The sequence below is a fragment of the Electrophorus electricus genome, chromosome 10 (genome assembly GCF_013358815.1).
Source record: "Electrophorus electricus isolate fEleEle1 chromosome 10, fEleEle1.pri, whole genome shotgun sequence".
NCBI lineage: Eukaryota > Metazoa > Chordata > Actinopteri > Gymnotiformes > Gymnotidae > Electrophorus > Electrophorus electricus.
The window spans coordinates 24708439-24725262 of NC_049544.1; the positions used below are offsets into that span (position 1 = coordinate 24708439).

General features: G+C 48.8%; 1 protein-coding gene across 2 annotated transcripts in view; it reads left to right on the top strand.

Annotated features, from left to right (window-relative positions):
• The first annotated feature begins 1693 nt into the window (after window positions 1-1693).
• The window catches only part of LOC113589288 (rho GTPase-activating protein 21), a 59229-nt gene continuing 44098 nt past the window's right edge, over window positions 1694-16824 (top strand). The window contains exons 1-2 of one of the 2 annotated variants that reach the window (XM_027028869.2): window positions 1694-3372; window positions 4087-4322. In XM_027028869.2, the coding sequence (XP_026884670.2) occupies window positions 4251-4322 (72 nt within the window). In that variant the 5' untranslated portion in view covers window positions 1694-3372; window positions 4087-4250. Of the gene's footprint in view, window positions 3373-4086; window positions 4323-11804; window positions 11905-16824 lie in introns of those variants that run through there. The other variant, XM_035531232.1, reaches the window with a different exon arrangement.

Consider the following 16824-nt stretch of genomic DNA (forward strand, 5'->3'; position numbering starts at 1 on the left):
TGTTAAACATGTCACCTGTTGCCCTGCAGAGAGGGCATGACTGGTGTTCTGGAGCAGTGTCTCCTTTATCTGCCAACAATAACACCCTGTCACCTGTTACCACCAATTTATTATTCTGTGTATCTAACAATAGCTAATGAAGAGTTTGAAGAATTGCACTGAGAATTAGAGAAGAAGAGACACTACTGTGGAGTGAAAGAGTGCTAAATGGTGTTTGATTGTGTTTCGACCTGAGTTCCACTCTGGCAGCTGAGGTGTTGCTGTGCACATCGGTTGTTGGGATCTGGATTTGGAATTCGGACACTTGAGTTATTGCGGTTAATAACTAAAACCCTCCCAAAGTGCAGAATGAATGCTGTATCGAATTTCTCTTCTATATAGTGTGACCCCAGGTGGCCGAGAGTAGGTGTTCAGATGTAATGCCCCTCCTGTAAGCAAGGCATGATGGAACAGAGGTCTCAGGGTATCCGATGTATAGGCAGGGATTAGTGTGTCAAAAAGCCTGCTCCCCGTCTGCTGGATAAAAGTGCTTTTTGGTCTGTGTGGCGGGAGGAACAAAGCTGCCCTTTGTGGGCCAGGTTCAGACTCCTTTCCTGTTATCAGACGTCGGCACTTAGGAACCGTTACCTCCTTGATAAACGCTCCACACCTCCGTGGGAACATGGCTGCCATCGTTCCCTGTGTAGAGGGATGCACACAGAGTCTGGCGCAGGTAGAATGTGCACACACAAAAGAGACAACATCTGCTTTGTGGCACTGAGCTCCTGTGCATGTGTGGGCCTGGAGACGCTGTAGCTCCGCATGGCCGAAGGGCTCCAACAAACTTGATTTGTTCACTCCCCAAATGACTCAAGCTGGCCAGTTATTTTGTTTTATGACCGGAACTTAATACTGAAATGGAAGGATTTCAAGGTGTTCAGAAGTGGCCCTGTGTAGTTTTTAGTGCATGTGACTTGTGACACTGAAGGCAGCTGAGCAGGTGAGGGGGAGCAGCTGGCCTTTGACCTCCTGCATCTCGTGCTCTCATCCCCACCATCCAACCTTAACAGGCCTGGCTTGGTGAACCATCAGCTCATCTGTCCTGTTCTCTTTGTTCCAAACCGTGAGGTTCCCATAATCCTTTCTGAGTTCTACTGAGCTCGGTAATGCCAACCTAGAACACACACATTCCCCCACAACACACACATTCACACACAAACACGTACACATTCTCCAGAATTACCTTACTGCAGCAGGTCTGCAAAGGTCACCATTCAATTTAACTACGCCCACTTTATAAGAAATATTTGGATTTGTACTGTACTCCTGAGTACAGTTAGTGGTACACTGTACTTCTTAATATAGTTAGCGGTACATTCTGACTGCAACAATCTCTGATTTTCACATAATCGACAAGGAAGACCTGCTCCTTTGATACGAAGCTGAAGAAGACTTGATTAAAAGTCTTAATCGTAGTCTTACTGCAATGTACTTCATCCCAAGCCCTTTGGGGGACTGTTTAGACGACAGGCACAGTGACTCCCTGTAATACATAAAAACAAGGCAGACTAATGTGATCCTCTCCTTTCTCAAAGGAAAACATGGAAACTGTGTTCTGAAAGATTAAACTGAACACATGGGATCACAGCACACAAAAAGCCACAACCATTTTATTTCAAGTCTACTGCTCTGAGCCAGAAATCCTATATACAAATTAGAGTGCACACAAACCCTCATACATAGTTTCGCTCATTATTTAAACAGATTTCTTATGGCACGCTTAAGTGAATGGCTTTTTGTTTTTAATGTTCATGATAATGCTGATAGTCTAAAGCGGGTGTGTTTGTGTTTACCAACTCTAATGCACCTGTGCTCTATTAATGACTTCTCTGGGGATTCTTTTAATGAATTCACAGAACAAACCACAAGATAGCAACCTTGGTTCTACATCGCTCTGAATGGTGATCGTCACACATGTGCTTTTAAACCTGGCTTTGTTATTGGGGAACACACACAAGGTCTTCAAACAATAAAGAAAGAAAGGCCCCCTCTCTAAGACCCTCCCTCCTCCAACTGTCCCAGATCCATTGTGCCAGAGAGGCAGCTGGGTGCAACACTGGCTGGCTTTGTGCTTCCACCAGACGCGCTGTAAACACGTTCTTCGTGCATTCTGTTGGACCATGTGGCATCCATGTTTTGTGCCTCACAGTACTGATGTAGTTCAACAGCACACCGAGGAACATAGAGGAACATTAATACATTTGGAAATGAATAGTTTTAAGTTAGTAGTCCCCATATATATGTTACTCACTGATGTTTGGTGTATGTATGTTTGTGAGTTTACAGGAAGGCCTTTGGCAAACTAACATATCTGGCTAGACGTGTACATGGTATTCCTTCCTGTCTGTACTGTACTGTTTTTTGCTTCACCAAATCACCCAGTCCAAAGCACAAGGCAATTTCCAAGCCCTCTAAAAGTTACAAACAGGTGCACCTGAGCAGAGGAAACGCAGAGATGTGCAGTGCACCCGGAGCCCACAGACTCACCCCCGCGGGGCAGCGGGTGTAATATGCACGGTCATTCCTTTCGGGAAATCTGGAGCTCATGCAGGCATTTCAGGGCTCGACGAGCACGGGACAAGGAATTTCTGTTCTGTTACTGCTGGGGCATCGTTGGCAGCTGTTACCCAAGTTAGGACTGTGTAAAAGATTTGTTTAGTCGCAAATATATTGCGTGGTGACGTGCTGCCAAGACCTGCAACGCCTTAGCACACCTTCAGGGTAATTAAAGTGACTCAGCGTTTCAGAAAGAATGACAGATCTCTGTGGCTTCTCAAGTAATATGTTTAACAAACTGAACACACACAAACAAATCGCGCGTGCCCGCGCACACGCACGCACGCACGCGCGCGAGAATACCCCACTACGCGTAATAGAACAAATTGACATACCAAACCTATGTAAGAATGAACCCGGTTGGTTGAAAATAAACCAGGAATACAAAGCTGATTGCTATTGGATGTAACTCCCGCGGGACGGGCGCGCGGGCGGCGTGGCGTCTCCGCGCTCACGGGCTCCTTAGTCCTCCACCGGCGCGCGGCCGAGTGCAAGCAGAAACGCTTTTCCCCTGGAAAACGAGCCGCAGGCACGTCGGTTTAAATGCAGTCTTTATTCTCTTCATGCGCGCTTTAGGCTGCAGTAGCCTAATATGAAGTGTAATAATAACGGGCAGCCTGCCTCACTGGACGCGGAGTCGGCGGACACGGCGCGCGTTTAAAGACTCCGCGTTACACTTTAACGGGAATCAAACGCGCCGCATCTGCGTGTACGTGTCGCCGCTCAAACCGAAACGATGAACTTTGCGGCGGGCGCAGTTTGTGCTGCTCGTAACAGGTAGGTGCAAACACTCCGGTCCTGCTCTAATACAAGTGTTCGAGCCATGTGCGGAGAGTCGGCTGCCCTCAACGTTATGTTATGTTTTGTTATCTGATCTGATCTGATCTGATCTGATGTGTGATAAACGGGCGCCTACATTATCGATGCATGAAGCCTTTGGGCTCCGGTGACGCGACAGCGATCATATAAACTGGCTGCCAGGGCGTTTTATCTTCTACATTACCGAGCGCTTAGAAACGCCGTTTATGAATACGAGCACGTTCGTCGAGTTGTTCGGGTTAGACGAATGGAAAGGAGCGGGCAGCCCGTCCATCAGACCAGGAGCGCTCTGGTACGACGCGTCCGCTGCGCTACACGGCGTCCCGGTTACTGCGCGCCGCTGTGCTTGTGAGGAGCCCCGGGAGATGGAGACCTGTGTCGGCGTAGCGGGGTTGATGATGGCGGTGTTCAATCCCGCATTTGTCGCAGCTGTTTTCGTCTCCTTTTCCCGAGTGCCGTGCCGTGTTTGCACTGAGTCATTTTAACAAACTTTTCAATAAGTAAAGCCTGCCTTCATTCCGGGGAGGTGCCAGTTCTTCTGCCCGGGACCAGTGCAGATTGTCTGTCTATCACGGCACAGGGGCGACTCGGCGCTCGTGGCTGAAAGACGTCCACTGTGCTCGCTGTCCTTTCCGTAACTTTCATTTTTTTATCCTTTTCCGTTCGTCACAGGGTTGCAAGGTCAAGCCACGTGAGAAGAGCGGACGGTGTGGATTAAGTTCAGTCCACGTTTCCCCCGACGGAAGTCCCGCTTGTTCTCAGAACTCCTGCCTCTTCCCTCGACTCCTCAATGTGGGCTGCGGAGGACCTTTGCCTTTCTGGTTTGAAATGAAATAATGGCGACACGCTGGGCTGGATCTCCGCCCCGAGGTGACGGGGGAAATGCCACCGCGTCGTCGGTGTGGCAGGTAACGCTTTCCGACCCGCGAGAAGCGAACGTGAGAACGAATCAGACGCACGACTGCACGGTCGCCTGCCGCGCGACGTCAGCTCGGGGCACAAGTGCTTTCTCCTTGAGCTAATGGGGAGGCTGTGCGCTTTCCACACAGTTTCTCATGCGCTCTCCGCAAAGCTCGGATCATTACACCTGTTTTAAAATTATGCTGGTATATTTTGATAGACCATGAACAGTGAGTAACTTAAATCTGGTTATCAAGGTTCTCCTTTGTGTCCCTGGCATGAGAAGGAGGATCTCCTGACACTCAAATGGTGAGATTCACTAGTGCAGCAGTATGCCCTGAGCATCCTTAATCACGCTAGGAACAGAAGACGTATGATTTTTTAGATTTCTGCAACAAGCTTGCCTTGTAAGTAGCAGGCAGCAAAAAACTGCTGTATTGCAAAAACGAAGGCTCTTATTGGTCAGTCCAGTGTTTGGCATCACTGTGCAGCGAGGTTAATGTGTTTAGGTGTTGTAAAGGATTTGTTTTAATGCTCGCGTTTAATCCCAGAGACGGGATTGCAGCGTTTGGTGCTGTGGAGAATATTAGCTCAGCGTCTCCTGGTGTGCATGTGTGCCCTGTCTCTATGGATCACATCACATGATGGTATGAATGGAATGTGTGTGATATTGACTGCCTAAGTCCTGCCTCCTAATGGCCTGTAAACACGCTCCTACATCTATGTGAAGCACTTTGTTGTGTGTGTGTGTGTGTGTGCGTGCGAGAGAGAGAGAGAGTGTTTGTTGGTCTTCAAGGGCTAGGTCTGACTGAGTTCATTTCTACTCTTAGATATATATATATTTTTTATTTAGTTTGGATAAGCAGTGTGCTCAGATTAGATTCAGAAATGGTGATTCCGCCATGTGGATGTGTGTCTGCGCGCCTGTGTGTTTGTGGGATTGTGTGTGTGGACTTGCGCGTATGTGATTTTCTTATGTTTAATATTTTGGCATCAGAACGAGGGACAGGGTTAGTGGACATTAAGGACTTGCCCCGGTTCTACCATGTCCTGTCTGATGCGCTCAGGACACTGTCTGGTCCGTCTAGAGTATTACGGTCCTGAGATTTTGCAGGGGTGCTCAGGGTTCCGTTTAAAGATGTTACGCAGTTGGACTGGGCTCCAGATAGTCACCTGCCGTCTCTAATGGAATGACTAAAGCATATGTAGTGTGTGGAGTGTGACGGTGGTTGTTACTGTAAACAGCCCCATCTTCGTGGTGACTCTGATTTAGCTGGTGCTGCAGCTGACACCATCGGCGGGTCTGTCCCCAGGCTCAGCCTCCTGCGTCTGGTCCCTTTAAAGTGATTGAAACCAGGCCGGTCTGGCTCTCGCTCCACCGCAGAAAGGCCTGAGATTCATCATCTCCATTCAGGCGCTGAAGGAATTAATCGACAGCTGTGGCGTCTTGCCGAGGAATGCCTAGCCTGGGTGTTCAGAGTAATTCTGTCCCAGACGTGGCGTAGGTCACTGGGTGGGCACGGAATTGGCTCAGGGCATGTTTTGGGCGTGATTGTGCTTCCAGGGTCACCTCTGGTCATGCCCTCCACTGTGGTTTAGGGAAGTTAAACTGTGATTTTTATTCCAAAGTCTAACCCGACTTGCTTATTTTACAGCCTTATTCTCGATTTACAGTCTGTCTTTAACTTGCTGTTTAATCCAGATTAATTATAATCCTTTATATGCTGTGTTTTTAGCATTGCTACCTGACTGCCATCATCTCAGTGATGTCACTGCATGGATCTGAGTTCCTCCAATCGGCTTCCAGAGCCATGATGGCTTTGGGGGTGGGGTGGGGCTTTCTGGCCCCTCCCACCCTCTGGGATGTGGCGCTCCACCCCTGCTGCACAGAGGGCGGAGGCTGAGTGTTTGTGTGTGACTGTCGGGGAGGCCACTGTGGTTAGGGCGGTGAAGTCCCCATGGATTAAGACCCCCCCACGCTCCGCTGCACTGCTCTGCTCATAATGGCATGGTTTTGGGGTTGCCCCTCCCCTTCTCCACCCCGCAGTCCACAGTGGCTTTGGATGGTAATTAGAGAGCAGCTGGTCCTGGTCACTTGGAGCCCCTCCCCACCTGACATGCCCACCCTTCATCAGCCATCTGAGGTACCTTTTCTGGACTCTGGTCTGTGTCTCGATTAAGGATGAAAATGATTCCCGTAGTGATCTAAGCTCTTCTGAAGCCATTTGTGCCTGCTTTGCCCAACAGGAGTGTTTCCATATGCAGGTTCGTGAGCTGTGAACTGGCAACGATTTCCCTTAATTTCACTGCACCCCTTAAATGAGCCCACTGCTGAGAGTCGCATGGATTAGACCATTTCATTTTTGTGGGGAGGTTTTCTTTTCTTTCTGCTCTGTTCCACTAGCACGCCTGCTCCTTTTGTTGCTGGTATTCCCTTCACATGGACCGATCTCATCAGATCAAGGTTTTTATTTATATTTGTATTATTTGGAGAGTGAGAGCCTGACTCAGAGAGCGCTGCACTGTAGCTTGGGATGGATGTGTTCCTGTTCCCCCCTCTGTGGCTATAGTCCCTCCCTCAGCTGCAAATTAGGGTTGTTGTTTTTTTCCAGACATCCTCTGTGCCGACACAGTTTTGATGCCACTATATTTAACTCATGGCAAAGTGGGAAAACCTCACCGTCCTTTCCCACCTGCTCATGCGGTGCTTGGCACCATTTCCTGTCCAGTCCTTCGTTACTCAGTTTGGTCGCTATTTATCCAATTTTGTCCAGTCTGTTTGTCCAGTGCTCACCTGTCCACCTACTTCTATTTGATGGAATGTCAAATCTTGACATGCGTCCATGCAGCGCTGAGCTTCAGATGAGATGTTGGTGTGAATTCAGCACCAGTTCTTTCCCTGTGAGCCCTTTCCAGCAAAACCGCTCGGGTTCCGTTCAGGCGTCTTCGAACCTTGGTGCTATTCAGACAACCGGGCCACGTTTGTACCAGTTTGTACTGGATCTAAGGATCCATCAGAGGTGTGTTGCACAACAGAAGTAAACAGAGCTAACAGCGTAGTGGAGTGCAGCGGTCAGCTGCTAGCATTTGTGTTCTTGTTACAGATGTTTGTTTATATCCACAAAGCAAGCATGGATCAACTCTTGGTGACAAATAAATTCTATTAGACAATTGTTACAAATTATAAACAGTGTTAATTAATATAACACTCATGGAAATAGTATAGGCTAATGGATAATGCAATCCACCTGCCGTCATGGTTCGCACTGAAAAACTTTCTGTTCTTTCGCTCCAGCTGGGAACAAACTTTTCGGGTTCCTGGATCTATTTATTTTTGGTGGAATTGTGCCAAACTCTTCAGAATGAGTCTGGCGCTTTACTGACGAATTTGAACGGAACCCATACCACGTTGGTGGAAAGGGCTGTGTGAGGCCTCAGTTCATGGACTGGTCTGGGATGGAGACTCCCAGGACATCAGCAGGAGAGATGCTGTTTTATTTGTCTGATGGAGGTAATCTTCACAAAGTCTTTAATGTAGATTTCAATCCTCCATTTCCACAGAGAGACTCTCTTCAGAGTTGAGAGCACCCTGGTGATGTAGCAGTGGTGATGTTACATTACAGTGTAAACAGTGTGTTCTGGTTTGACCCCTGTATTTGGGGAAATGAGTGCTACATGCCAGTGTCTGGGCTGATAGTGACCCGGCGTAACCCCTGGCCCTCCTCCGTCCTAGCCAGGCTGCCGCTGTCCTGTTTTACAGGATCTCTACACCCTCCAAGATTGCCACCATTTCTGAGCTATCTTGGTTCATGGCTTCCAGACACATTCATTATGTGTTAGCCATATTCTACTATTAGGGTGAAGTGTCCGGTCCAGGTCCAGGCATCTCAGTTCACTTTTCTCAGCTTGCCTGTGTGTGTGTGTGTGTGTGTGTGTGTGCACGTGGCTGGTTTTCAGTCTTCTGCCTTCTGTCACTACACAGGGGAAACTGGGGAGTCCCTGCCATTCCGGCATTACCTAGCAACAGTTGTCGAGCAACAGTGCAGTGACGCATTCTCCATCACACACACACACCGCAGGTCTGCTTAAGTTTACTTTCCTTATGGGATGGTGGTTTGTGTGTGTGTATTTTTGTCTGCATGTGTGTGTCTGTTTGTGAATGTACGTGTACTCTAGTGTGTGTGTGTGTGTGTGTGTGTGGTGCATGTCTGCCAGGGATCTAAAAAATGTTTCTCTTTCTTTCCCGGCACTGTGTTGATATGGTACCAAAAAGGGTGTGTGTGTGTGTGTGTGTGTGTGTGTGTGTGTGTGTGTGTGTGTGTGCTCATGTGAGCTCATGTGAGCTCACACGTGCTAATGCGTGTTGGTGTGTATGTGTTGAGGGACCAGCCATCAGTAAGCAGAGAGAGTAACTGATGGAAAACAAGGCAGATCTTTTCTGATGTTTGGTATAATCCTGACTGACTCGTGGCTTCTTCTGCCTCAACACCTCAGTGCTCCTGTTCTTTTCAGAGAGAGCCTGTCTCCTCAGGGGTGGTGTGTTAGTGTTTGGTATGTCTCATGGTGGCGGATGGTGTTTTGTGGTGTCTGATGGCCTGTGGTAATGTCAGATGGCATGTGGTAGTGTTTTTTGGTGACTTACGGTGTCTGATGGTGTGTATTAGTGCCTGGGGGTGTTTCGTGGTGTTTGTGTGTGGTGGTGTGCTGTGCTATCTGAGAGTGTGTTGGTGTTTGGTGTACATTACACACACTCACCAAGGGATCTCCCCCATACTTCATATATACTTTGTATATACACCTTATATACACACACCACAGTGTGATGGATGCATAAACACCTGCCACATGTGTGCTCTGTGAGGTGTTTAGCTGTAGAGTTTGTGATGGGTAGTTTGGAGAGGTTTGTGGACATAGATTGCATGGTGATCTGGACTGGGACAGTACATTTCCTGTTTCCGCCCATTTTATCTCCTTAGAGATTCCTAATCCCTAAGTGCTTGTTTTTTTTTTTTTACTCCTCACACATGTGTAAGCAACTCGTACTGAGACTGAATCCTGTTAGAATTCCAAGTTCCGAGTTCAGTCCGGCATCGCCCCAAGGCAGCTTTGCCTGATTCCCAGCAGTGGTTTTAGCTTCACTGGGCTTGTTTTTCCTCTCATCTCCGCTGCTTGGCGAGGTAACTGTAGGCCGCGTGCCTGTGTGTTATCGGCATTCTCTGGTATTCGGTGTAGGCGTTTGGAGGCTCGGCAGGAAATTGAGCTGTTTCCTGTTGCTGTGGGCCCTTTTGCTGGGCGGCGCGCTTTTTAATGAATTAACCTGCTTGGTGAATGGATGATGGCAAGGATGATTGACACGCCGCCTCCCTCGCATGCGTGGTCAGGGGCTTTGACATTAGCCTAATTATAACGGGATACCAAAAAGATGTAGCGTTTCAAATCTTGAGGCTGAAATCAAGTCTAATTTTGGATTAAGTTTGGATCAGTTCTCCATTGAAAATATTTTTAGTTTACTGAATCAAAATCTGTGCAGGTGCTGTAATTGACTCGGTATGCAGGCGTCACATGACCTGAGCTTAATCCTGGAGAGGTATGTCCGAGGGAGGGATTGTTCTCGCACACAACTACAACCAAAACACTTAAACACTTGTCCTGTTGGTGTGTGTGTGTGTGTGTGTGTGTGTGTGTGTGTGTGTGTGTGTGTGTGTGTGTGTGTGCGTGTGCGCGTGACATCAGATTTGTTCTACAGCATTGATTCTGTTAGATTGGAGAGGTGTAGGGGCTTTGTGAACTACTGAGAGTTGGACTGTACCATTCTGTGCCAGGTTGAGGAAGACAGATAACCGTAATTTGATCACACAAATAGTTAGATTTTGTTCCCCTTCAAATTGACATTAGGAATGTTTGTTTTTGTATGTGTGGCTTGTTTCCCAGATGTTTTAGGGCTAGGACACCAGAGGAAAGTATTTCCATGGATTAAGTGTTGTGTGTCTTTCAGACCTTGTAATGTTATCCACCATCAATCTGACACGTCAGGTTTTTATTTCATTGATACCAAAGTGATGCAGTGACGTGTCGGAGCCAAGAGGCAGTGCTGTGTCAGGGGCAGTTTTGGAGGTTTATTTGGGAGATTCAAGTTTCATCTGACCAAAAAGTCTTAGTAGCTTTTGATTAACTCTGCAAAAGTCCTGCCGTGTGTGTGGGGGGGTGACCCTGACCCTTCTGTACTTAATCACATCTGGACCTCATCCTCAGTCTGTATTCCGTCTCTCTGATGAATTCCTACACTCTTCCCAGTGCCAAAATAACTCGTACACATGCAGCTCTCCATAGCATCTCTCCTGCGTGTGTGGGTGCGTGTGTGGGTGCGCGTCCTTGCGCGCAGGGCAGTGTCCTGGCAGGCTCCTCACTGGCCTGGTAACCATGGTGAGGAGCGTGTCCACAGTGTCTTTTGTGGCTCTGATGGGGCTCTCTGGACATCCTGCCCTGGGCGTCTGATCTTGGTCTTCCTCAGCATCTTTCACAGTTGGTATGTGAGACCTGTATCGTTATGTCTCTGTTGTTCTGGCACATGTACTTTTCCTTTGCCAATAGTGTGAAATCAGGTCAGTTGACAAACACTTACACACACACACACACACACACCCTGCTGTCTGTTACATAACACTTGAGTGCTGCACTAACTGTGCTGTCTCACACACTCCAAAGCTGCAGAGGGGTTTGTGGACACATGAATGTACAGTGTACACTCTTTACTTAATAGCCTTATAAAAGGCCATAAAATAAGCTATTTATGAGGCAGACCTGAGCAGCTGTATGTGGGTGAGGGGCTGCATGAGTGAAGGGTCCAGGCTGGGAAGAAGCTGTTGGAGCTACACGCGCACACACACACACACACACACACGTGCGCGCACACACTCTCACACTCATGCACACACACACACACACACACACACACACACACACACAGAGCTTACACACACTCTCTCACACACACGCACACACACACACACACGTGTGCGCACACACACTTACTGGGTCGGTCCTCATCTGTGTTGTTTCTTTCTGTCGTCTCTGAGCGGTGAAGCAGCACGTGAGGACGTGGGAGTTTGGGGACAGGTTTGTCCTCTCAGCCAGTGAAGACTGCTGCAGCTTCTCTGCCCTCCACAGCAGCAAATGAGCGAGCGAGCGAGGGAGGGAGGAAGAGGGTGAGAAAGAGGGGGGGGAGATGGATATAGAGACCTGCTTAGTTGTCTGTCCTCCTGTGCAGGAGACGGTCGTTGCTCTTCGTCCAGGGCTCTGAGCTGCAGTCTTCCTCCTCCGTGTGGGACTCTGCCCTGGTGGGGTGGGGGGTTTTGTGTGTGTGTGTGTGTTGTCAAGCCAGAGTTAATGAACTGTGGGGGGGTGGATACTGTAGGCAGCTGGGGTGCCTGCCAGACACGCAGATGACAACACACACACACGCACACACACACACACACTCGCACGGGGCGATAGCTGCTGGACAGCGTGGCTGGTCTCGGGGTGCTGGACTGTATGATGAACCACAACTGGAGTCTGATCTGTGATGTGTACTGCGCCTTCAACAGCCAGGTGTGTGTGTGTGTGTGTGTGTGTGCGCGCGCGTGTGCATACACATGTTCCAGTGCACGTTTGAGTGAATTTGTGTGAAATATGTGTGGTTCTAAGTCAGTTAGTGTGGTCTGTCTCTCTCTCGTGTGTGTGTGTGTGTGTGTGTGTGTGTGTGTGTGTGTGTGTGTGAGTGTAAGTGTAAGGGAACCGAAAAGGTGGGAATGTGTTCGGATCAGCAGCAGTGTGTTAGACTGCAGGGCTTCTGTGGAGCTGACTGGTGTGACCCACTTACAGAATTGAGACGGCATTCGGGAAAACTCCGCATTGCATTAGTGGATGGTGTTGCGGTATGACCTGCGCTCCACAGTCTGGCAGTGCTGGTCTTTCCGTATCTGTGTATGAGTGTGTGGGAAATGCTTTCATGACATCTGAGGTATTTATAGCCCAGGAAAACACAGAGAAAAGGTAATACGACCCCTCTTGCTGCAGGTCAGCCTCCCTCCCTCTCTCTCCCTCCCTCTCTCTCCCTCCCTCTCTCTCTGTCTCTGTTTCCAGCTTGTGGGTTGCTTTTGTGTGTAACCTGGGAATCCACTTCATTTTCCTTCCTGCGTGTGTTTGTGAGGTCTTGGTTCACCTACACACATCTGCACTTGGAAACACTCATTAATTCCAGCTTGTGCATGCATGAGTGTGCTCACTGACCCTTCGATGGCTGTGTATCTGTACTTGTGTGCTGTCTGGGTTATGCGTGCGGTGGCCATCAGAGTTCTGTAAAAGACTGAAGCTTTTGTGCAGCCCTGAGATACCCTCGGACGAGAGAAGGGTGAGAAAAGAGGATAAGGGAGGGAGCGAGAGAACAAACTCTAGCACCAGCAGGACTCTCAAAACAGCCTGTTTCTCTGTGTGTGTGTGCACTCGCTACAGTACGACCTCATGAAATATTCACATGCCGCCACCTGGCCGGGAGCGGGCGCAGAACGGCGTCTGCCCCGCGGTGCCCCGCGGTGTCCCGCGCTGAGCAGGGCCAGGGAGAGGAGGGGTGGGTCATTGTGTTCTCACTCAAGCTGCTTCCACAGCTCCCGCCGTCTGTCTGAGTGAGACGATCAGGCCTGTGTGTGGCTCTCCCCATCCCAGAGGAGGAGTGGATTAATTATTCATAGTGACCCCGCAGTGCGGAGACCAATTACAGGGCTCTCCGGGTGCATCCGGCCACACCTGGGGGATTCTGATTGGCCCATCTGCTCATCAGAGTGTGTGTGGCTCTGGGTCTTTGTCTGGGGTGCTTTGGGTTACAGCTCAATCACATACACACGCATGCACACACTTCGCTATCCTGCACTGTGCTCAAACAACAATGGCAGAGAGTGAAAGTGTGTGGGGGGGGTTGGAGTTCTAGGACTGGACTGTTGGGCAGTCACTTGGAGGAACAGGAGTGAGTGTTGTGGTGGAGGTAGCAGTCTGTGTGTGTGTGGTGGGTGAGACACACAAACATCTGTCTGGTGTTTGAAACGTGATCTTTGATGACACAGTTCCATGCATCCGTGTACCGCTGTCCAGTTTACAGTGTGTGAAGTGAGGGAAAGAGAGAGAGAGAGAGACAGAGAGACAGAGACTTCCCTCTGTAGTGCTGATATCCAGAAAAGCTCTCTCTCTGTCTCCCCCTCCTCTTTATGTGGAGGAATTCCAAGCTGGTGACCTACACAATGGCCTCCATTTCCATATGAAAGGTCGGAGGGAACCGAGCGTGGAGCAGCACGGTCTGCAGCTCCACGCCGATCCATCTTACGCACACTTTACCCCGTGTGTGTGCGCGTACCTGTCTGTGTGTGTGTGCGCGTACCTGTCTGTGTGTGGCTCTCTGTGTGTGTGCGCGTACCTGTCTGTGTGCGGCTCTGTGTGTGTGCGCGTACCTGTCTGTGTGCGGCTCTGTGTGTGTGCGCGTACCTGTCTGTGTGCGGCTCTGTGTGTGTGTGTGCGCGTACCTGTCTGTGTGCGGCTCTGTGTGTGTGTGCCTGTGTGTGTGCGGCTCTGTGTGTGTGTGTGCGCGTACCTGTCTGTGTGCGGCTCTGTGTGTGTGTGTGCGGCTCTGTGTGTGTGTGCCTGTGTGTGTGTGGCTCTGTGTGTGTGTGTGTGTGCGTGTACCTGTCTGTGTGTGGCTCTGTGTGTGTGTGCCTGTCTGTGTGCGCTTACCTGTGGCTCTGTGTGTGTGCGCGTGTACCTGTCTGTGTGTGGCTCTGTGTGTGTATGCCTGTCTGTGTGCGCTTACCCGTGGCTCTGTGTGTGTGCGCGTGTACCTGTCTGTGTGTCTGTATGTGTGCGGGTGCTTATGAGTGTGTGTGAACACGACATCTGTGTCTACAGGAAAATACCATAATAGACAACGACATTACAGGGGTTTGTGGAGTTGTAGTCTTACAAAAGTGAATAACACGGCTACATTAGTTACTGTTAATGACCCTGACATGGTCCTGTCTAAGATGAATCAGTCACTGAAGTGTTTATAGTGTTTGTTAGATAATGTTAACGGTTGTTCAGAATCAAAGAAATTAAACTGATTGCACAACAAAGTGGACATGGGTGATGTACGACTTCACTGGAAGGACTCGATTATGTAATAATAGTTTTCTATGTTGTAGAGACTCTGGAATTCTAGCCGGGTGTGTGTGTGTGTGTGGCACAATGTTTGTGGTCAGTGTGTGGGTGGTGTGTGCGGTGTAGCAATCTGTGTGTGTGTGTGTGTGTGTGCGTGCTGGCTGCCCCATGCTGGTTGAACCCTGTGATGTCCGTCAGCCATTTGTGATTGATGATGGTCTCTGTTTATCTGTTTCAGGAGAGAAAGGGAAGTTCTGTGAGCTGAATACAGATTTGTTGATTTACAGTGCTGCAGCGCACACGCACGCGCACACACAAACACACACACACACACACACACACACACACAGTCTCCATTCTGTAATTGTAAAGAGTCTCAGCAGAGTGGATCTTTTGCAGATTCAGTGTTTAGCCCATCACGTTGGCATGTAGGAACTGATTGGATCCTTTGCTCCTGCGATGTGTCAGGTTTGGTCCCACTGGCTTTTCCTGGCCAGATCAGTGTCTGTCCTCCCCAAGCACAGACGTGAGTGAGCTGTTCGTAAGTGAACGTGTAGTGAAGCTATTCCTTCCCTGTGCTATTCCTTAACCTAAATGTTTTTCTGTTTCTTCCTCTGTGTTTAGTTATTGTCTGTTATCTCTGTAAATATAATTCTAATTAAAGCTGATTAATGCCAGTTAATCTAAGTCTGAACACTTTTTGGGGAAATTCACTTAAAAAGCTTAGTAATTCATGTCCACCCAATCAGGACAAAGAAGTCTACTTACCTGTCAATTATGTTGTGTGCACAGCTGTGCTAGAAATTACTACTATAATGAGTTTTTAAAATAGCCACCCTTTGGTGGAACTTAAAGTCGCTGAGTGTGCCTTTAATATGATGTCGCATAGCAGGAAAAATCTGAATCTTATTTTTTTCTCCCTTTCATCCAGAAATTAAATTTTCCTACCTCAAAATTGTATGTGATAATAGAACATTGCTTCAGTGGATACATATGGATAACAGGTCTACTTTAGAGTCAGTGGCAATGGTGTGTGTGTGTGTGTGTGTGTCCATCCTCAGATATTCTGTCCTCAGTCACCCAGGGTTTGAGCCCTATTTATTTCTCCTTATTCTCCCTCTCTCTGCTCCTTCAACTAGCTTTCATTTCTTTCTGAGAAGCAGATATGTAAAGAGAGCGATGGAGAGAGGGAGAGAGGAGCACGAGGGAGAGAGGAGCGTGATGGAGAGAGGGAGAGAGGAGCGCGATGGAGAGAGGGAGAGTAAAGAGAAGCAGAGGACTGCAGTGTGTTCCCTCAGTACATGGAAAAAAACCGAAAAGACGCAATGCAGGCAGAGTTGGGAGTGGCTGTGGGCGGAGCTACAGTCCATAACAAGAGAAGGGAGGTGCTTTATGGCAACTGAATTTACACACACGCACGTGAACAGATGCAGCAGGTCAGAGAGGATGTGTTAAAGATAGAAGTATGTTGCTATGACAACAACATGTTGGCATTATCAGGGAGCGAGAGAGAGACAGAGAGAAGGAGAGAGAGCAAGCAGTGTCGTGATCACAGCCAGTAAGGTCATGGTAGAAGGTCAAATGATGACCTGAAGTCCTGCGCCCCAGCTGCTCCTGGTAGGAGGCGGTGGCGAGTGCCAGTCCTGTGAGAGCAGTGGGATTGGGACTGCCGTTATTTTAAAGGGTGGAGATCTCAGTATTCTCATATTTAGTGTGATACCAGAGAAGGCAGCGTAGTGTTTGAGGTAAGAGATCAGTATGAGTGTGTGTGTGTGTGTGTGTGTGTGAAGAGAGAAGGTGAGGGTGTTGAGTTGGACTGAGAGACAGTGTATGCATGTGTTTCTGAGGGAGAAATTGTGTGGGTCTGTGCATGAGAGTGTTTTGGAGAGATTGTGTGCATAAGTGTGAGTGTGTCTGCATATGTGTGAGGGAGAGAGAAGGTAAGTGAATGAGTAGGTTTGTGAAAGAGTGTGTGTGTGTGTGTGTGTGTGTGTGTGTGTGTGTGTGTGTGTGTGTGTGAGAGAGAGAGAGTGTGTGTTTGTGTGTGAGGGAGAGAAGCAGAATAGTGTCTTTTATTGAAAGCAGCTGTACTAGGGTGTGGTCACTGGCCTGGAGACCCACTGAGCTGAGACTAGAGCCAGCACTCAGCCTTGTGCCAAATGTCCGCTCACCACGCCTGCACACACACACACACACACACACACGCGCGCGCGCGCATGCGCATATGTGTGAGTGACACAGATTACTGGAGTGCTGAAGAGACTAAAACAGAGAGACCAGTTGAGCAGTTGACATTGCTTGCGTTACTGTGCCATGCTACATGTCTCTGCAGCTCTGAGAGAACAGGGT